The sequence below is a fragment of the Lolium perenne genome, chromosome 6 (genome assembly GCF_019359855.2).
Source record: "Lolium perenne isolate Kyuss_39 chromosome 6, Kyuss_2.0, whole genome shotgun sequence".
NCBI lineage: Eukaryota > Viridiplantae > Streptophyta > Magnoliopsida > Poales > Poaceae > Lolium > Lolium perenne.
In genome coordinates this window covers 20296281-20318624 of record NC_067249.2, presented here as the reverse complement: position 1 = coordinate 20318624, position 22344 = coordinate 20296281, and the positions used below count along the sequence as shown (strand labels likewise).

The following is a 22344-nucleotide window of genomic DNA, read 5'->3' as shown; positions in this document are numbered from 1 at the left end:
TGGTAAACACCGAAAGAAGAAAATCTTCCAACTTGAACAACAAGAGGGGACGATTGTTGGGGAAGATAATCTAAAGGTCTATATTACAGAATTCTATAAGAAATTGTTTGGAGCACCTAATCCAACAAATATTTCTTTAAATGAAGAGGAGACTCATGACATTACACAGATCTCGGCAATTGAGAATGAAATCTTAACAGCCCCTTTTACTGAAGAGGAGGTACGTCAAGCTATTTCTCAGATGGAACTAAACAAAGCCCCTGGGCCAGATGGGTTTCCGGCTGAGTTCTATCAACATTTTTGGGAAGTAATAAAGTATGATCTGATGGCCCTTTTTTCTCAGTTTTCTAATGGGGATTTGCCTCTATATAAACTGAATTTTGGGGTTATCACATTACTACCCAAGAAAGAAAATGCGGTTCAGATTCAACAATATAGACCTATTTGTTTACTTAATGTTTGTTTCAAAATATTCACTAAGGTTGGTACTAATCGCATATCGGGGATTGCCCCAAGAGTAATTAAACCGACCCAATCTGCATTCATGCCAGGTAGGAATATTTTGGAAGGGGTAGTCATACTCCACGAAACAATTCACGAGTTACATACGAAGAAGATGGATGGTGTCTTATTTAAGATAGATTTCGAAAAAGCATATGACAAAGTGAAATGGCCTTTTTTACAACAAACTTTACGAATGAAAGGTTTTGCTCAAGAATGGGGTAGATTAGTACAACATTTTGTTCAAGGTGGTAGTGTTGGTGTGAAGGTGAATGATGATATTGGTCATTATTTCCAAACAAAAAAAGGTTTAAGGCAAGGGGATCCACTGTCTCCAATGCTTTTTAATATTGTAGTAGATATGCTTGCCATCTTAATTGAGCGAGCCAAAGAAGATGGTCAGGTTGGAGGACTCATTCCACATTTGGTTGAGGGAGGTCTCTCTATACTACAGTATGCAGATGATACTATCCTTTTTTTGGAGCACGACCTAAACAAAGCAGTCAATATGAAATTAATTTTGTGTCTTTTTGAAGAATTATCGGGACTCAAGATTAATTTTCATAAGAGTGAGATTTTTTGTTTTGGCAAGGCAAAGGAGGAGGAGGAACAGTACAAACAGATCTTTGGCTGTGATGCTGGACAACTCCCCTTTAGATACTTAGGTATCCCAATCCATTACAAGAAACTCAAGAACTCTGAATGGTATCCGGTTGAAACAAGGTTTGAGAGTAAATTAGGATGCTGGAAAGGGAAGTTGCTATCCTATGGCGATAGGTTAGTACTTATCAATTCAGTATTAACTAGCTTACCGATGTTTATGTTGTCTTTCCTTCTAATACCTGTTGGGGTAAGGAAACGTTTGGACTACTATAGATCTAGATTCTTTTGGCAGTCCGACGACAACAAAAGAAAATACCGGCTTACAAAATGGAACATCGTTTGTCGACCGAAAGATCAGGGAGGCTTAGGTATAGAAGTCCTAGAGATCAAAAATAGATGTTTATTGAGTAAATGGTTGTTTAAACTTCTTAATGAGGATGGGGTGTGGCAGGAATTGCTACATAATAAATATCTGAGACATAAAACATTATCGGAGGTTCATGCCAGACCTATTGACTCGCCTTTCTGGAAAGGATTAATGGAGGTCAAACATGAGTTTTTTCCAGGGGTTTTTTCAAGGTGGGTAATGGTCGTAGTACTCGGTTTTGGGAAGATACCTGGTTAGGCAAGACTCCGTTGGCCCAACAATACCCATCATTATATAATATTGCCCACCATAAGAATGTCACGGTTGCACAAGTTCTTGGTCAATCGCCTTTGAATATTACATTTCGAAGATTGCTAAATGGTAATAAGTGGTCTTCCTGGTTACAACTATGTCGGAAATTAATGATGGTGCATCTGAATGAAGATGAGGATCGTTTTATTTGGAATTTGACATCTAATGGTTTGTTTACAGTAAAGTCGATGTATGAGGATCTTATGAGTGATCATACCCCCTTCTTGCGAAAATATTTATGGAAAGTTAAAGTTCCATTAAAAATTAAGATTTTCATGTGGTTTTTGAGTAATAAGGTGTTGCTAACAAAAGATAATCTAGCTAAACGACATTGGAATGGGTGTACAAAGTGCGTTTTCTGTGGGGAACAGGAGACCATTCAACACCTTTTTATTGAATGCCCTTTAGCTAAACTCTTATGGCGTACTGTGAACTTTACTTATGCTCTCCCACCTCCCACCAATATTACTAATATGTTTGGTAACTGGTTGAATGGAGTAGATAGACAATCTAAAGCATTTATCCGGATTGGGGTTTCTGCTCTATGTTGGTCTATTTGGAGGAGCAGGAATGATATAATTTTTAATAAGAAACGTTCCTTTCATTTTTTGCAGGTTATTCATATGGTCTCCCATTGGGTCCAACTCTGGGCCCTACTCTCTCCGGAGGGACAGCGGGATGCCATGGCTTCTGGATGCACACGGCTCCTGATGGTCGCTCAGGATATCTTGTGCCAGGCTGGTTGGCGTCATACTAGAAGGCTATGTTGATTTGTAGTCTTGCTATGTGTTCCTTTCGATGGTTGATTCTTGTATCAATCCTCGTCGATGAGTGATTTGTAAACAATACTTTTTTGAATATTTTTAATAAAAAGGCCGTGTGCATCACCATGATGCAGAAGCCGGGGAAGACCCCCATTTCGAAAAAAAAAATGAAGTTTTAATGTTTATTTTGTCCACCGGGGGGGGGGGGGGGGGGGTGGGGGAAGCCCTATTGATTAATTTACATTGTTTTTAAACAGATACTTGTGCACTACACTCTTCATTGGCAACCACAGAGTCACAATATAAGTTTGAGTATGCACGCCACGAACCACCAGAAGAATTTGATTGGATATTATGCACTTGTGATTTGAACAAGAAGTACAATGCTTTGGTCGATAAGGAAATCAGAGATGAGGTTATTGAGCACAGGGGGTCTAAAAGACTTGAAACCCTTCATACCATTTTAGAAAAGCCTGGCGTCTTTGGCCGCAAAAGACTACAGCCTGAGGTGATATATGATCTCCTTTTAGAATTTTATTTGATGTTCAAATGTCTAAATTTTACTATCTTTATTACTTACAAAATTGGTTATTCTTGTAATACTTTGAAAATATTATTTCATGCATTAGTAATAGCCCAAGTGTATGATCTGGCAAAATAAACTTTTTATATGTTGCAAAAGAAAGTAGTCCATATCTTGGCATGTGCCTTTAGTTACCTTCTCTATGTTTTGTTAGCTAAAATTGAACCCCAATGCTTTTGCGCAAGAGTAATCATGAAATCCAGCCTCTGCACCATATTGTATGAGTGCTGAATTTCTAGCACACCATGAATACCCTCCTGCAAAACTTATTGAATGCCTCCATCAGAATTGGAGATTGGTGCTCATGCAGGTTGTGTATAGTGCTTTTTGCAGTAATTACCATAATAGTCGTTTACAGTCTACCTTTGATTTCCCTGGATATGAATTTGAATGCTTTACACTGTTGTTCATCCATAAAGGTTAGTGCCTGCATGTATTTTTCAGGTGACACAACATTTCAAGGTCAAATCATGTTCAAAGCTTGAAATAAAAGAGGCTGAAGATATGGGCAGTGCTCTCATTAGTTTGGACGCTGGAAATGTTTTTGTGGGGAACTACCGAGTCTCATGGAACTACTTCTCCTTGAAGCCGGGCGAGGTGTACCACTACGACGGGACAATCCCATATCTGAACCCCAGATCTTCTCTGCCATATGCTCATGCAGTCATGATGATTGGCTCAGGGACCGAACTCACAAAGCTGTCGAACCAAGGGAGGAAGGTCCACCTGAACTTTCAAAACAGCTCGGGAAACTTGTTTGGTGACAATGGGTTCGGTAAAGTAGGATCTAGCTCTGTGCGGAGCCTGCACAGAATTACAGTCTGAAACAAACACAGAATCGTTCTTTACCTCTTTTTGGTGCGAAAACGTTGGCCTGAGCTTGGCATTTGTTAGGCAAACTTTTGTTCGATCTTGGAGAATTTCTTTTTTTTTTCTCTCTTCAGCATGAGGACTGTATGTGTAGAGTTTAAGAAACAGTGACTGGAGATGCATTGGTCCTTTCAGGCATTAGAACCCAGGCTGTTGGACTATTGTTTGTATGACTTGAGCATGACTAGGTCTGACTTGCCCCTTGTAAATTGATTGTGTTCATGTATGTGATACACTGATTACACTCCAAAATCTCCCTGATTTTCTCCCTTTTCTTACTCTAGTGGATAATGGCTTAAGGAGTGGTTTGTTGCTTATTCTTTCCCTACTTTCTGTGGGTCGGTTGCTGTCAACAATTTTTACTTATTTTTAGTGATTTCATGTCAAAAAGGTTTTTTTAGGGAATGTCAACAAAGGTTACATGTCCTTCAGGCCTCCAGTCGCTGCCTCGAGCTCCATCCCTCCAACAACCACCTTACAGATCCGCTGGTGATCAGGCCCTATGCCACTTCTGGGCGAGGTTTCAGAATGGAAGAAGACTGGAGCGACACATTTAGATATTTGATAGCATCATTGTGCTTGACATTATGCACGTCAGAAGATCTCTTATACTACTTCTGTTGACCCAAAGGAATTTCATTCCGAGAGGACTGACCTCAACAACGAGAAAATGTCCCAAGGGAACAAAGGCTTTAACAGGAATGGGATCACTATGTGTGCGAATCAGCGATAATATTTTAACTATAAACAAATACACTATCAAAGTTCAACTTCAAATGTTCTGAGTAGTTATTAAAAAAAAGGTCTGAGTAACCCTGCATTACTCAATGCACAGCGAGTGGCAGGCAACTGGAAGCGTTTACACAACTGAAGCTCGTTATATATGCTAGTATCATTGCATCTCGGTTTGAAACCCAGTGTGAAGATCACTCACTACTAGAGAAAATGTACTCAATAGGGTACTCCCCCCAAGAAGGCCTGACTAAAGGCCCACGCCATCCCATCATTGTCTGGTACACGATCACCATCATCAGAATCATCTTCAAAGAAAGGACATCCCGTACCAGCCTGGCCAGTCTCGTAACCAGCCTGGCCAGTCTCGTAACCGATAGGAACAGCAGGGTGCTTCAGTGCATCCATCCCCTGATTCTTGCATGCGTGGCAGAAGCCTAACACAAGATATGCAGTTTAACACATCAAACCATACTTAGACCAAACCTAGAAAACGATTACTGACTGTGGAGGAAATTGGCAAACAAAAAAGAAGATATACCGTCTTCGAATGGATCCAGCGGATAGCAGAAATAATGTTTCTGTCCATACATTTCCTTCACTTGTGCAAAATATAGAGTTGATGACCACTTGTCTGAACCAGCTTGCTTCGTCTTCACCGTGAAATTATAGTGGTGGAAGATCTTCTCATATGTCTCCACACTCAAACACTGATGTAGAAGCTTATCAAGTTCGAACTCCACGCCCTGAAACAACACATCATAAGAAAACTTGCATCCAGTTAGAAAAGACAAAACAACAGTAGGAAGCACGTACTCTGAATCTGCCCGTTTCTTTCATGTACTTCTTAAAAGCCTCCATGACTTCCTTCTTCATCCATTGTTTCCCATTTTCAATTATTTGCTTTGTAGACTCTCCACACCTACAGCAAAATTAGTTAAAGTTGTTGTCTGCCCGAAATCATAAGGAAATTAGAGAGTATCTTTCGTCAGAGTGAAGTGCACCATAGGGACTTGCAAGGTGTATCACTCAGGTACTTTTTATGGCAGGGATATCTGAGCTACTTGAACTAGAAAACTGAAAATCCATGCACACAAACTTTATTACTAAGTTGATAGAAGTTTAGACTCCACCTTATTAGCAAATAAAAATGGCACAGGTACCATGTGGATAACAAAAAGATAAAATGTAGTTAAACATATAGCTAAACATTCTAATAACAATACCACTGTTTTACCCTAATTTTCCTTGGTTGTACTTCATGATACAAGTTCTCAAATAAAGTCCGGTGCGAATGGATCAGTACTGTTATGCAGGGGCGTGTGAAAGGCCCCTCGATCCCCTGTTCCTGTTGCCCTCAAACTTGATCTTGCGTTAACCAAAAAAGTTCTACACTATCATTTTGTCGCCAACAACTAGCAGTATTGAACTTGTACCTAACTCCCTTATGTTCTCATACCGGAGGAGCAACCCATGCATGTTTGGAGACCAAACGTGCAACTTCCTCCATTTCTAGCTAGCAATTTACATTTTTTTAGCATTAGAACACCATTTGTGCTTCACTACAAAATAGCCATCGCGCTTAAGTTTTAGATTGTTCTATACTAAAAATACAGTAAGCTAAATGTGCCCACAAGATTCATGAATCATTAGAATAGTGCAGCGTGTTAATTAATGACACTGTCAAGTGATGTCATCGACCAAGTCTGGTTGACACACTTCTAGACTTAAACTTCATGAGGAAGTGACTACATTATGTTATCAACTTATCATAAAACAGATCAACACTAGATTATGAATGGGAAATTCAAGCAAAGATGATACTCTAAAATCGGAACGTTGGAATCATTACTTTGTTGTTGTCTGAAAGGATTGAGCCTCCAGTCCATGCGGAGACTGTAGTGAATCAGGCGACGCAAGCTTTTTCGATGACCTCTTGATGGGGAACGGAACCTTTTTGGGTGGGTTGCAGAAGCCATTTTTCATAGCAACCATGCCCTCCCACATGTCATCAAATGTATGTTCAGCAAGATACTTATCTATTCTCAGCCACCTTTCTTGTGACCTGTATACCACACCAAAAAAGATTACTCAAAATGCAACATTGTAATAAAAAACGCTACTGCGATGTTGTTGGCAGGCTGGCGGAATCCGAGGCATGAAAGTCTTCCGAAAAGAACTGAATTAACAATCATACATATGAGTGTATCATATGAATCCTGATTGGCTAGTGCTTACCTCGGGGATAATCCTTCCCGAACAGCTGGTTGCTTTGCATTTGTAGAATCAGGTGCACTGCTGTCCAGGTCACCAGCATGCGCCACAGCCCTAATCATCACAATTAGAACTCACAGTTGGTTAATTTAATTCTTCTTGAACGGAAACAATAGCTAGTGGTTCTCTTAATTGGTGATTGTGTTGGAACAATCATTGCCCTCTGGATGGGCCATCAAATGGCTAATGTGATTTGCCGCACACTTATACACTTGACAGGTTGATGATATGAAATTTTGTTTTAGCATGTGTGTCATAGGTGGTAGGTGGTTGTTCATTCAGTTCAATCTGATCTACATGGCCATTAGGTCGACTCTATTTAGCAATTTTATCACAATTCTCAGACATTTCAACAAACGCAAGCAATGTTACGAATTGTTAGGTGCATATTAAGGTTTGTGAAACCACATGCAAAATGTCAGGAGGGTTCGTAACATGCACCCAACGTTTCAAAAAACCCACAATTCAGTTTTTATTAAGTAATTAGTAGACATATATACCCATCGGTTGATTCAGCTGAAGAAACATTCAGCGAAAGGCCCTCAACTTTTGATAGGTCAACACTTGTACCACCACGATCACTGCTTCTCACCTCCGTAGGATGCTCCACAAGCCTGACCAGAACATGCATAACAGATCATTTGTCAATGACTCTTATGACGAAGATTGCAGACATATTATAGGGCTTGTAGAAATTTTGTTTCTTCTATGAGTAAGTGAGGAAAAATAATAGCAAATACAGTATGAACTTCTAGGGATATAGCCATACGACAAAATAGTCAAATTAGAAGTGAAAAGCAACAATGAGATTTTCGCTCTTGCTGGTCTGGCTCAAGATCCCTTGGGACCGAATACAAAAAAGTCTGTGCCTACATAAAAATTGTTGCAACCTCCCGCTTCCATCTCTTTTACGGATTTTACCATATGGGTCATTACAATTACACATTATTTCAAACATATGGTTCATAGGAAGTACCTATTATTTAAACGAACAAAGTCCTGACTAATTAAGGGAGACTAAAGAATGGATATACCTATCAGCTGATTCAGCTGTAGGAGGTATGATATTCAGTGTCAGGGCCTCAAACTGCGACAGATCCGTATCTGTATGCCCAGGCTCACTGCTGCTCAGCTTGGTAGTACGCTCCTCCACCCTGATCAGAATACGTACAACATATCATTGTTCAATGTCTCTTATGGTGAAGATACTGAAAATAACAATTAAGACTTGTAGGCATTCTATTTCTTGCATGAAAAAGGGAGTGCAAACAATAGTGAACACAACAAATCAAAACGGAATAACAATCAAAATGAGAAGCGAAAAACATCAATGACACTTACGGTCGTCCTTGCCTGCCTCGGGGTCCCCTTCGAGCCGAATACAGAACACTGTGCCGCACACGAGGTGCAGATCCAGTTGACCTGCAAAAGTTATAAAATTTAATTTCAATTTGAAGACAGAACCTTATTCAATGTCTGTCTCAAATACACAAGAATCGTTGTTTATATTATATTAATAGACAGAAAAAGCATGTTGTGCTTCATAATGTTTATTAGGTGCAAAGATAACAAATCGGCACAAAAAATTATACCTATAAAAAGGTCTTAAAATTTGATTTTTGCAAGCTATTTAGTTTTAGGTCACCGAGATTAGGGTAGGTGGATTAACGGTATGAGAAGTCCTCTGCCCAGTTATTTGGGTTCACATGGAGATGTTCCATTACTGATACCAAATCATTCAGTTCACTACAACCATGTAAAGTACTATAGTTTCTAAATGAACAAGGACCTAAAATTGGCTGGCAGGCCAACAGCACGTCCCTGGTTTGACTGAGCTGATTCGCCAACCGAAATAATAAAAAAAGACCTGTAAACTGATGCTACATTTGCAACTCCCACTACTAAAAAAGTTGGAATTTTTGGCCTACACTAGAATATTCTGTTCTGGGAATGCCGCGGTGACGGAGAATCTGACCGCGAAGAGGAGGCGGACGACCTAGAGCCGAGCTGGACGCTGAGGCTGCGCTCTTGTCTGCGGAGGTCCGCCTCCTGGTGGGCGAGGCGGGTGCGCCTCCTCTCGAGAACCTGGAGCCGCAGACGCAACCTGGAGGACGGTGGCGGGTGTCTGGAAGTCAATGATGCCGTGCAGCTTACACTGATCTTCCAGGAGAAGCTGGCGCTCCTTGTCGAGATCGACGCGGTCGTTCCGGATGCGGCAGAGCTGAGACTGGATTGGTTCCATGGCCCGCTGGGCGGAGGAGTGGGGTGGGGAAATTCGGTCAGCTACTCAGCTCTCGTCTCGACACGTTTGGTTCCGGCGGAATTATGTTTGTTTGTTGTAGAGAAAAAGAAGCTTTTTTTAAGAGAGAGAGAAGAGAAAAAGGATCGCTGCGTGCAGTACATTGGTGAGCCGCCGCCGCGCCCCATGGTATATGTCGCCGGTGAGGACACTGTTGGACGACGACGAGACGACGGTGATGATGATTGATGACGAGATTGATACTTGTAAAAGGGACGCAGAGTTAGATAAATACACGGACCGGCAGAGTTAGATAAATACACGGACCGGCATATCCGAGCGAGGCAAGGCACCAATCGGATACTAATTCCATAACCAATCCGGTGCTGGAATATTAATTAATTAAGCATTATAATTAATTACCAACATACATATATGATATATGCACTACCCCTATATAGTAAACTTAATTTGGGTTCGAAAGACATTATCTAGGAGAATCAACTTGTGGTTGAGTGGTTAATAGGGCATTGACACTGCCAGCCCACCAGAGTTCAAACCACATTGTTTAACACTATGATGTCTCATAAAAAGGTGAAATATTTTTCAGTGCGAGGCGACGTTTTCATCGACAGCGAGGTGTCTCTGGTGACTTTGTCAATCTCAAGACCCGTTGGATGAAACTTCTTTGAAGCAATCTCTTAGAAGTGCTCATAGAGGTAGGGTGTGTGTATTTATAGGGGTGAGTACGTGTATGTGCATATGTGTAAGCATCTACATACTGTGTTTCGCAAAAGTAAAAACACGTATCCAACAGAGCTCTATATGGATTGCATAGCAGCCAGCTTTGTTGTCAATGTCGCTATGGTTGTGTCAAGGTTGTATGATCCACAAGGAAGTATACGAACAATCATTTACGCTGAGATGCTCACCGAAAACTTTATCGATCGCCTCCCGCACTGCATAATAATGTTAATGAACGAGGTGTCCGATGCCTGATATGCAAACAGAATGCAGTGGCCGGAATAGGAAACTGTTGGCGTCCGAAACCCACCGGCGAGCAACGGCTGGCAACACGAAGAGCCGGGAACAACTCAGAGCTGCGGCTGGCCCTGGTCCCTCGAGCGACGGCCCGCAAAGCCTCGGCACGCACGTCCGATGCTGGTGCAAGGGCGTGCCACCTGATCTATACCTGATCAGGAAGGTGATGGATTTGCCTCGCTTAGTTTCCTGCATGGCATACACGTAAACATTAAATACGAGCCTCGATCGGCTCTCAGGTTCTCCTGCGAATCGGCTCAAGGAGCCGATCCACCCATGGTTCGTATGAGGTCTACGATCACATGGTGGTCCTGCTTGATCGATATATAGCTAAAACGACCTACGACAATCTAGGGTTTTCACCACATAATCGGAACATCCTACTCGTGATTGAGCCTGGCAGCCACGCACGGTGATAATAAACCAACCCTAGATAAGGCCTAAAAACCAACATGAAGTTGATCCCCGGAACATCTTATCTAGGGCTAGCAAACTACACCCTACGTGCTACTGGATCCTTCAACCCGTTTGCAAGGCCTAACTATGCAGATATTAAACTAATCCTTGAAGAACAAGGAGCAATCATAACGGATCGGATCTACTAAATAATGATCAAGCAAGGTGCCGCCCTTACACCTAAGATGGGCTAGACGTCTAAGGGTTGCATGGACGAAAGCATGTATCGTGGTAAAACAATACTAACCCTAACACATCTATGATAACTACGTTGCTCGCCATCAACAAGGCTTCAGTACGAGCAACGCATGATAAACGAATAAACGCGTACTGCCTAGATCGCAAGATGCGATCTAGGCAGCATGATGCTTACCCGGAAGAAACCCTCGAAACAAAGGGGTTGGCGATGCGCCTAGATTGGTTTGTGATGAACGTGATTGTTGTTTTTCTCGATAACCCTAGATACATATTTATAGTCCGTAGACTTTCTAACGTGGGAATAATCCCAACCGTGCACGAGCCAAACTCTATCTAAACGACACGTATCCTACTATATTTACAGATACAAGGGCAAACTAGCCCAAACTTCGTGTACAAGGCCGGTTCACGTATTTCTTCCATGTATATTCTTCAAGCCCAATCTTGATCGCGGCCCACCTCTGATCCGGTCAAATTCTGGTGATAACACATGCCCCCCTGGTTTTGGAATTGATAATTCCAAAATCACTCTGCTTTTTCTTCGTCGGGTCATGTCGTGGCAGAGCAGAACCGTCGCAGTATTCTTCATCATGATGCCTTGCCTTCTCAACTTCTCTGCAAGATTTGATAGCCTTAGCACCACTTCCTCGGAAACTGTAATGACATTAAATTTCCACTATGCTCCCCTTATTTAACTGTGCCGAACGATTCGCCTCTTCATCCCCTTGCTCTGTTCTAGCCATCGGCACCAAAAAAACCCTCTTTCCCTGTAGCAATGTCTTCCTCTTCCTCCGTCTCATCAGGCCTCTCTTTCCAATCTTCTTCCTCGAGTGAGCCAGAGTGGGACTTCGACTTCGTGCCAGATGGCCCACCGGAGGCCCTCGTCGGGTCAGATGGTGACTTGCCCCTGACTGATGGGGAAGACGACCTCCAGTTCCTAATCGAAGGGGGGCTGGAGAGTGAGAGCGAGGACGACCTCCACTCCTGGGCGAACCCCACCTCCTCCGACAAGGAGGAGGAAGAAGAAGAAGAGGAAGAAGAGGAGGAACAGGAGGAGGAAGAGGAAGATGATTCCTCCTCCTCCGCTGGGTACCCGCCAGCGAAGCGCTTCCGCGCTTGGGCGGACAGCGAAGACGATGATGATGACGAGGAGGAGGAAGCTCCGGCCGAGGGCTGGGGCAGCAGCGACGGGGAACTCTCCGGAAGCAGCGCCGGCGGCAGCTACGATGCCGACGACGAGGCCAGCGAGGATTAGTAGTGTAGGATTAGTAGTTCCTGAGCAATCGGCTCCTCTTTTGTTCCTCCTTTCTTGAGCAATCGGCTCTTCATTGTAAGAATCCCCCTTTTATTAATGAAGAAGTGTTCCCAATCAATCTTTTGCCGATAGTCAAAGTCAAACAACCCCCAAAAGAGCCGATGGCATCGCATCGGCCTCTACCATAAAATGCGAGTAAGGCGAAACCAATTGCCCCTCCAAACGGTAACCTGCGACCTCCGTCTGAGAAAGCAAACTCAGATCCCCAAATCGCCGCCCAAACAGTTCCAACTTACGGCCACCCGCATCTTAGATCTCGACCGCGCCGCCCCAACTCCGCAGCGCATCCAATGGCGGAATCATCCAATGCCAACGCCATGGTCTCCGGTCTGAAGGTAATCCTTAACCGCCTCTCGCCATTCGAATCAATGTTAGGATTAACAGCAAACACCTGAATTAATGTCCTATTCCGTCATTAATTTTAGGTTTCAGACATCCTGCTGCCACATCCTTCTCTCGCAAATTCTATGTGTCTTGGTCCCCGTTCTTCCGAGAGTCCCGCTCTCTTAATCTCATGCGAAGCTAACAGAATCCCCTTCGTGAACCAGAACTTAGATCTGTCTTCCTGGGCCGACTGCCTGCGAGCCTGGCCTAATCCTCCTGAGGGTTGGGTAGCATGGTACAATAGAGTGTCAAAAACTCATTATGCCACCTGGGAAACTATAGGGATAGCCGATGCCTTGTCATTATCATTGTCTCCCCTTGAAAAGAATGAAAATATTCTGAAAACCATCGGCTACTTCTGGTCTGATGCACTGAACTGCTTCATGTTTGGCCACGGCCTTATGACACCAACTCTGCTGGATGTGGCCATGATCACAGGCCTAGACATTGCATCCCCAAGCCCTTCTGCGTTTAAGCTGCCAAAAGTTCCTTTCACCCTTTCCTCTAAAAAAGAGTGTACCAGCTGGGGTGCCTACCTCAATCGTTATATGAAAACCAAAGGCCCTGTGACAGAGAGAGAACACACAGCCTTCCTGAACTTCTGGTTGGAGCACTTCATATTCTGTGGCCCATCACTCGCCCCAACCAAGAATTACCTTTCCTTGGCCTATGAACTTGCCAAAGGCACTCAACTTGGCCTTGGCAAACTGTTTCTTGGGGAGGTCTATCGATCTCTTCAACTGATGTCTGTCAAACTGTTCTCTCAAAAGATAGTTAAAACCGGAGGCCCCTGGTGGTTTATTCAGTTATGGGCTCAGTTGTACTTTCAGAACCAGATCCCAGACTTCCCACCTTTGGCCACCTGCACCTTCCCAGATGCTAATGGAAAGGAGATCAGGTGCACTAGCTATGGCCAAGCTTTGTATGGTCTCCCAGGCAGCAGGCTGATCCCTAAGGAAGCAGCAGGGTGGTTCAAGATTGTAATATCCCAGGTAATGGGGTTACAAAAATAGAGGAAACAGATGTGTGCATTGCATTCATGCATAGAAAATCTGGGGAATTTTCGCGCTTTAAAGTAAAACATCACAAAGAATCGAAGTTTCACTTGACCTTGGTGGAATTGAAGTAGCTCATCAAGTCAAGCGCTATAAACCGCAATGTGACTTTGCTAAAACCTTGTTTTGGGAAGAGATGATTTGATCTAAGGGGTTAGATCAAATGGAGCTAATAATCAACCCAACAACACTTGACTCATTGATCAATTGCTTGATCTTATAACAGAATTATATTATGGTAATCCTTGTCCTAACAGATGAACACCAATTCAATTGCAAATCAAGTAACAATAAAATGGAGAAACCATTCCTGACTTATCTTTTCCATGTCTTAAGCTAATCCTTGAACCTACCATGAACCTCATGGTATTCATTATATTTCAATCTTGGAAACAAGACAAGGAGATCAACTCTAGAAATATATATATCCTTTTCTATTCCATATTAGTATACATCAAACCAAGAAAAATGAGAGTTCTACAATAATTATTAGAGAAGCAACAAACCTTGAGCTAAACCTTGGATATGCATCCAAGTATTCACATCATCATCTTAAAGAGAAACCCTAGGATATTATTCAAGTCCTTCCCAAGTAAGAGAGCCCATTCATATCAATTCTAGCTTTACCTATTAATGAATAGAGGACAATCTTTGAACTAAAGTATTGGGTTGTAAACCATTTCATCTTGGAGTGGTGAGATAACCAAATACCAAGTGGAATAAGACTATATCCATGAATTAGTGAAATAAGGGTTGGACTAATCCAACTAAGTCAGACAATTGAATCCTTAGCTTAGCTACCTAAATAAATAATAGGAGTACACCATAAACCCTAGAATAAACCATTCCTTTATAAGAGAGCCAAGCTATGGTGTTACACTTAAGTAGTTGAGGCAACAATTGAATATGAGGGAGAGAACTATCCATATACTAGATGATTATATCATCACTGATTAAGTAGAACCCTAACATAATATCTCAGACATTCTCCTGGGATATAAACTTTTGAGGCAACCATAGTAAGCCCAGCCTAGAAAGTGAAATATAAGTACTATACCCTAGCTGATCAAGACAAAGGTTTGCTTGATCAAGGAAGTGAAAACCTCATTTAAGGAGAGATACCTTAGGAAGCCAGACCTTGATCATTATAAATTGAGTAATGATCATAAACCCTAAGAACTTGAGGTATGTGAGGATAAGTTAAATCCTAACAGGATAAGTAGATATCATTCACCACATGAAATTATAGAGAGGTAACTAGTAAACAACCCTAGGCTTATATCCCAGCCTCAACTTATGAACCACTTGGTGATCATAAGTAGAATCCTAGCACATCTATATTTCATTCATTTCTCAAATAAAGTACCTAAGAAATACCAAGAGTAAAACTCCATACCTTATATAGTGAGGAACCATTAATCTATATGACCAAAGTCAACTATAAAAAGAACTATAACTAGTGTAATTACTTTAATGATAAATTGGAGATAATGATGGAAGTTAATTGGTAGAAGATAAAACCAAATCCCAAATCCTTAGTAATTAGAAAAGCACATGAAATATTAAGCAAGTAACCACTTTATCATGGTTAGGGGAGATTAAACCCTAGCACATGCAATATGGTGTCACCTCATCTCACAAGAGTTAAACCTCAACCCTAGTTTATGCATCACTTGGATGATCATAACTAAAAACCTAAACCTTACTTGAGACTCAAACCATGTGTCATTAGGAGAATATGACTAGAACCCTAATGGTTCATTAATTAAATTCTATGCTTCAATTATAAGACATAAGAGCCACCTAATGCTAAGTCCCATAATTAAAACCACATAAGTAGTGATCAACCACTTATCTTTATAACCAAGGCCAACCATGAGGAGAGTAATACCTACTCTAGATATTTCAAGATGCTATTCAAATACAATAATAGTGTTAACCTTGAAATAGGGTTATAATCAAAACTACAAGATCATAATAAATAGGGGTTCACATTAAATCATATGCAAGGAACTAAATTCTCAATTAAAAGAACAAATCCTAATCATACCTTCTAAAACACTTGGAGTATAATTATTAACTCTAACCATTCCAAAAGGGAGTGGTATTCCAAATGAAAAAGAAACTTAAAATGAGTACTTGAATTCTGGCCTAAATGAAAATTGCAATAAAGCTCATATGTATGTTTGTTCAACAAACAATGGAGTAATACATTTATCCCTTTTAATAGTCCTAATGAAGTTCAAATACTCAGAATACCTGCATGGTATTACATGAGTTAAACTTGAATTAAAACAATATGTAAAATAGAAAAGGAAAACAGAAAATAAAAATAGAAAGGAAAAGGGAGAAAAAAAACCTTACCAGACTCACCTGTCCATCCCAGCCCACGAGCAGCCCAGCGTCGCAGCCCACCAAGCAGCCCAAGGCCAGCCCAATACCTCTTCGGTAAAAAAATCTCGAGGACGAGCTCGTCCTCATCCCCTTCCTCCGCATGAGCGCCAGCACGATGGCGTGCTCTGCTTCCTCTCTCGCTGGCGGCTCCTCCTCGACCGACGGCGTGACGAGGCGTGCTCCCGCGTGGTATAAAACCCCTGGACGAACCCTAGCCTCCAATTTTTCTTCCTCTGCTCAATTTCGTCCCAGTAGGAAACCCTAGCTCGCACGGTCACCACCTATCGCCGATGACTGGAGCCTCCCCGACCACCGCCGTGACTACCATCGTCTTCAGCATCCTCGACATGCCCAGCATACGGGAGGAATCGAGCTGGGAGGCCCCGGAGCGTCTCCGACGAGCTCATCCCTCCGACGGCCGGCGACCCCAAATCCGGCGAAGCAAGCCTCCATCGACCCCACCGACATGCCCGTCGTGCTCACGGTGAGCCCGCGCATCTTCTGAGCTTCCAATCGCATCGAATCGTCGTCCGTAGACTCTTAGCCGCGTGTGCCGTGTCCGCCGCCGTTCGGCCTCGCCGGCGAGCGAGCTCCGGCGACCATTTAGGAGCGGCGCGGGTACCATTATCTTCGTTGTGGCACGCTGAATCGAGTGGTGTGCGTGTTTCGTCCGCGCGAGCGCCAGATCACCGGGCCCACCAGTCAGCCACTGGGTGTAAACTAGTTCGGGTGAAGTTAGTATTTTCTTGTTTAAATTCCAATTCAATAATTACTTCAGCTTTACAAATTCATATAAAATTCATAATAACTCAGAAAAATACAAATGAAATATCAAAATTCTTCTAAAAGAAAAATCTATCCAATAAAAATATAATATGAAATTTTTATTTTTAATAAAAATTCAATTATTTAATACTTGTTGATTAAGCATTTTCCATTAATTCTTAATACAATTAAAATTCAGAAATTAGGAAAACTATCCAATTTAAATAAAAACCAATAAATAAATAAAGAAAAACATGAAATCTAATTTTCTTTATTTATTATTTGTTAAATCTTTATTAGAGAGATTTAAACCCTAATTAATAATTACCTAATTAATAATTATTTAAAAATAATAAAATGCCAAATTCAATATTATTCTTAATTCAAAGTTATTAATAACTTCAACTTTTCAAATGAAGTTATTAATCCAAGAGCTAATTGACAATTAAGAAACCCTAAGTACCATATTGAATTAAGAACACAAACCCATAATTTTATGTGGGATACTAAAACCCTAATTCAATTATGCACTAAACCCTAGCTCTTAGCTTTAGAATTGTCAACCTTATTTATCCATGCTTAGCATTGATACGTCTCCGACATATCGATAATTTCTTATGTTCCATGCCACATTATTGATGTTATCTACATGTTTTATGCACACTTTATGTCATATTCGTGCATTTTCTGGAACTAACCTATTAACAAGATGCCGAAGTGCCGATTCTTTGTTTCTGCTGTTTTTGGTTTCAGAAATCCTAGTAACGAAATATTCTCGGAATTGGACGAAATCAACGCCCAGGGTCCTATTTTGCCACGAAGCTTCCAAGTCCGAAGAAGAGACGAAGAGGGGCCACGAGGGGCCACACCCTAGGGCGGCGCGGCCCCCTTGGCCGCGCGGCCCCGTGGTGTGGGGCCCTCGTGCCGCCTCTTGACCTGCCCTTCCGCCTACTTAAAGCCTCCGTTGCGAAACCCCAGCATCGAGAGCCACGATATGGAAAACCTTCCGGAGACGCCGCCGCCGCCGATCCCATCTCGGGGGATCCAGGAGATCGCCTCCGCACCCTGCCTGAGAGGGGAATCATCTCCGGAGGACTCTACGCCGCCATGGTCGCCTCCGGAGTGATGTGTGAGTAGTCTACCCCTGGACTATGGGTCCATAGCAGTAGCTAGATGGTTGTCTTCTCCCCATTGTGCTATCATTGTCGGATCTTGTGAGCTGCCTAACATGATCAAGATCATCTATCTGCAATTCTATATGTTGCGTTTGTTGGGATCCGATGAATAGAGAATACTTGTTATGTTGATTATCAAAGTTATATCTATGTGTTGTTTATGATCTTGCATGCTCTCCGTTACTAGTAGATGCTCCGGCCAAGTAGATGCTTGTAACTCCAAGAGGGAGTATTTATGCTCGATAGTGGGTTCATGCTCGCATTGACACTGGGACGATGTGAAAGTTCTAAGGTTGTGTTGTGCTGTTGCCACTAGGGATAAAACATTGATGCTATGTCTAAGGATGTAGTTGTTGATTACATTACGCACCATACTTAATGCAATTGTCTGTTGCTTTGCAACTTAATACTGGAGGGGGTTCGGATGATAACCTGAAGGTGGACTTTTTAGGCATAGATGCAGTTGGATGGCGGTCTATGTACTTTGTCGTAATGCCCAATTAAATCTCACTATACTCATCATGATATGTATGTGCATGGTCATGCCCTCTTTATTTGTCAATTGCCCAACTGTAATTTGTTCACCCAACATGCTGTTTATCTTATGGGAGAGACACCTCTAGTGAACTGTGGACCCCGGTCCAATTCTCTTTACTGAAATACAATCTACTGCAATACTTGTTCTACTGTTTTCTGCAAACAATCATCTTCCACACAATACGGTTAATCCTTTGTTACAGCAAGCCGGTGAGATTGACAACCTCACTGTTTCGTTGGGGCAAAGTACTTTGGTTGTGTTGTGCAGGTTCCACGTTGGCGCCGAATCTACGGTGTTGCGCCGCACTACATCCCGCCGCCATCAACCTTCAACGTGCTTCTTGACTCCTACTGGTTCGATTAAACCTTGGTTTCTTACTGAGGGAAACTTGCCGCTGTGCGCATCACACCTTCCTCTTGGGGTTCCCAACGGACGTGTCAACCACACGCATCAAGCATCACACCAATATGATGAACTCCAATAGCAACCATACCTACTATTTTACATTACCTAACCATATTCCACTAAACCCTACTGATATTGGATACTTATCCACCATCCTGTTTAGGAGTTAATTATTCCTTACTTAGTGAATCCAATAACAAAACCTAGACAACCTCAACCCTAATTGATATGCTTCTTATTACTTAAGAAGTATGTTCTTCAAAAGTTATTCTTTTAAAATAAATAAAGAATCATCCTCAACCCTGCTTATAAGGACCTATAAACCCTACATAGCTATCACCAGCAAGATGAAACCACCATGATAACAACCATGTATAACTAATTGCTTAAGTTGCTTATGCTTAAGTAAAACCAATCCAGCCTAGTTACTGATGAATCCAACTATGTTGTGATCCATCTAATACTTACTCCAGAAACTAGATGAAACCATAGTCAACCCTAGAACCCACCAACCTAATTATCATACTTGTTCTTTATTAAAGAACATGTTCTTCAAAAGTTATTCTTTTGAATTATATGATAATTAATCATTAACCATGCCATATAGTGCTAAAACCAACCACTATTCATTACATGTTAGGATTATACCAAATCTTATCGTTGTGTGCTATTAATGCTATTGTTATGATATATTGCAGCACATGTTTATGATACCAAGTAATCACACCTGAATAAGAACCTTGTTTGTGAATCACTCTAAAAGTGCAACACACCCTGAACTAATTATTACAACCCACTGATCCTAAATCATCGGGGTTAGGTCACTCTTAGAGCGATTGCATCTCATACTTATGCATTATTGCATCCTTGCCAATCTTTTAAACATCGTCCTTACCGGACGATGATGCTATTTCAGAATTTGGAGTTAATGCGTATCGAAGACCTTGTCTGCATAATCTTGCAGTCAAGAAAGGCAAGTTCATCACTTGCTCATGTCATTTGTGTATTTCTATCAAATTACTTGCAAAGTACTATGGTTATCACTATTGCATAAAAACCAAAACCACTATTTTCATAACTATGAATATGACTATGTGGTTGGCAATGGAACCATGGATTGTGCTGATATGGTGGAGGTTCCATTGCAAGGGTTTATATCCATCTAGGATTAAACAACAAATGTCGCCAGTGATTCTTGTGCCGTAATACCCGTGTTAACCATAAGATCTGGAATGGGACGGACTAGTCAATCGTATTTCCACCTCTTGTACATCAACGGATGCGCTTACCGTAGGGGCTTGTATCTCGGAACAACCGGAGGGTGGGGATCCCACTCTAATTCCCCACGGTAAAGCATTGCTTGCCGTAGCAGTTGTGTCTTGCGGAACAACCGGAGGGTGGGGATCCCACTCTAATTCCCCACGGTAATGCGGTCTATGATGGGTTGCAGCTACCAGCGTAGGAGTGTATGGTAGAGCCCAGCACTGTCGTCGTGGTCGGGGTCCACCCTGAAATTACGGGAATAATGGGACTGGCGTGGACCCAGGGTCAGGGCATGCAAGAAAGGGTGGGTGTGCGAGGTAGCGGAGGAATATGATTGGCTATGACCTTACTCCTGACCTCACACCAAAGGAAGTGTGGACGAGCCTGCAACTCGGTTGGCAACAAGGATAAGATCTCTTATGGGTAAAGCAACACACCTCTGCAGAGTGTAAAGAACCGTGACCTGTCACTCCCTGTTCCGGGATATGGAACTGCGAACGCGGCCGGAAAGGAGCTCCATGAAGTTCTAGTAAACCGGTGAAGGCTGACGGACATAGTTCTTCTGAATAAAAGCAACCCTTTGAAGAAACGATTATGAAAACCTGCATTGGTATTAGACTTTCTGGTCTAATGCCGTAGCTAGTGCATTAAACACCTCTTTCCTATAATGAACTTGTTGAGTACGCTCGTACTCATCCCACTCTTAAATCCCCTGCTTAGATATGGAGGCATCGAAGGAGGATCTACAGTGCAACTCGAAGACCGAGGAGTCAACAACTACTTCAAGATACAGGACCCTGTCAGAGGAATCAGATACCACATCCATCAAGAAGAAAACCTAGTTTAGCCATAGAAGGGAACTAGCTTCCTAAACCTAGCTCCTAATTAGCTAGAATCTATTCTTAGCCTCTGTAGCTAGTTAAATACTCTACAAATAGAGTTCGTGATAAGATTAGACTACGAGTCGTTCTTCTGGAGTTTATTTGCAGTTTTACCTCATTGTAAAGTAGGAGGCTGTGATGATCTTATGTAACAGAGTCGATGTTGTAATTCTATAGACATACCTTGGACCCGCATATGTTTCTGTTGTACCACTCTGAGCGATATAATACTAGTGGAACGGTGTTTCATTGGTGTTATATCAGACTTGCATACTACACCATGCAGTGGTATGCCGGGTCACCACAGTTGGTATCAGAGCAAATGCTTTGACCTTAGGATTAAAACCCTTTAAAGGAGACCTATAGGATTGGTAGTGTCTATAGGAAGTTGTATTAGTTAAACCAAATAATTCTTATGACTTGAGATGGATATTCACTTGGGAATAATCCTGACACACTTGAGTCAACATTTCCTACTTATCCTTCCTAAGTGAAGTTAGTTAGCTAATCCCAAACATGTAGTACACAATTAAGTCCTTAAAACAATAGATGAGTAGATTCCAGTTGGTATACAATACATGGTAGTCCAAAATGAGGATACAACCATAAGGAAGCTATCCTATTGGAAGATGTGTACCAACACAAGTCATGAATTAAGTAAGAATTATTCAGACATGTAATAGGAGTAAATCAAGTGATGAAGATAATTAAGAAATCCTAATAGAAGATGTAGACCAAGTTAAGTAATGAGTAATTAAAATTATCTAGACATGTGAAACAATTGATAGTAAGTGATACAAACAAGTGATATGAGGTAGTATAGACCATGGTGAGTCAATCATGGAATGTAAGGAGGAGTGACAGAAATAAAATTTGTCTACTCACATGGTAGAGTTGTTAATCATATATGATTCACCTGAGAATCGTTATGTGATGGACTAGAACCTTATAATTGATTAAGAGGAGTACAATAAGAAGCCAAGTGCAAAACAATAGTAAGATTTGTGTTCCAAAACCATGGGAACTGTGTCAAGTACATCAGAACCCTAGTTATATGGTAAGAACATATGGAAGTATATGAGCTATATTTCCATAGTTATGTGTTTAGAGTAGCAATGTTAGAACCTAGACATATCATGTGAGATAGTCTTCAATAAAATGAAAGTTAAGTAGTACTTCCAAAGAAAATTCGGTTAACCTTAACCATTCCAAACCACTTTGTTTCAAGT

At 41.7% G+C, this 22344-nt stretch overlaps 1 protein-coding gene across 1 annotated transcript; it reads right to left on the bottom strand.

Annotated features, from left to right (window-relative positions):
• Positions 1-4717: 4717 nt before the first annotated feature.
• On the bottom strand, positions 4718-16495 carry LOC127310710 (uncharacterized). The gene is made up of 11 exons (XM_051341360.1): positions 16414-16495; positions 9408-9508; positions 8982-9289; positions 8348-8428; positions 8041-8160; positions 7507-7620; positions 6971-7060; positions 6585-6797; positions 5549-5654; positions 5274-5478; positions 4718-5169 (listed from the first exon to the last, which is right to left on the bottom strand). Exons 1-11 carry the CDS (start codon positions 16493-16495, stop codon positions 4952-4954), a joined length of 1638 nt encoding a protein of 545 aa, XP_051197320.1. The 3' UTR covers positions 4718-4951.
• Between the last annotated feature and the right edge of the window lie 5849 nt (positions 16496-22344).

Bases quoted from the DNA above. Each gene is read 5' to 3' on its own strand.
- LOC127310710 (XM_051341360.1), bottom strand. From the start codon at position 16,495: ATGAGCTCGTCGGAGACGCTCCGGGGCCTCCCAGCTCGATTCCTCCCG. The intron at 9,509-16,413 runs GTAGTCACGGCG...CCCTTTTACAAG, and splicing joins CGAGGATGCTGAAGACGATG to TATCAATCTCGTCATCAATC. The intron at 5,479-5,548 runs GTACGTGCTTCC...GTGTTGTTTCAG, and splicing joins AAGAAACGGGCAGATTCAGA to GGCGTGGAGTTCGAACTTGA.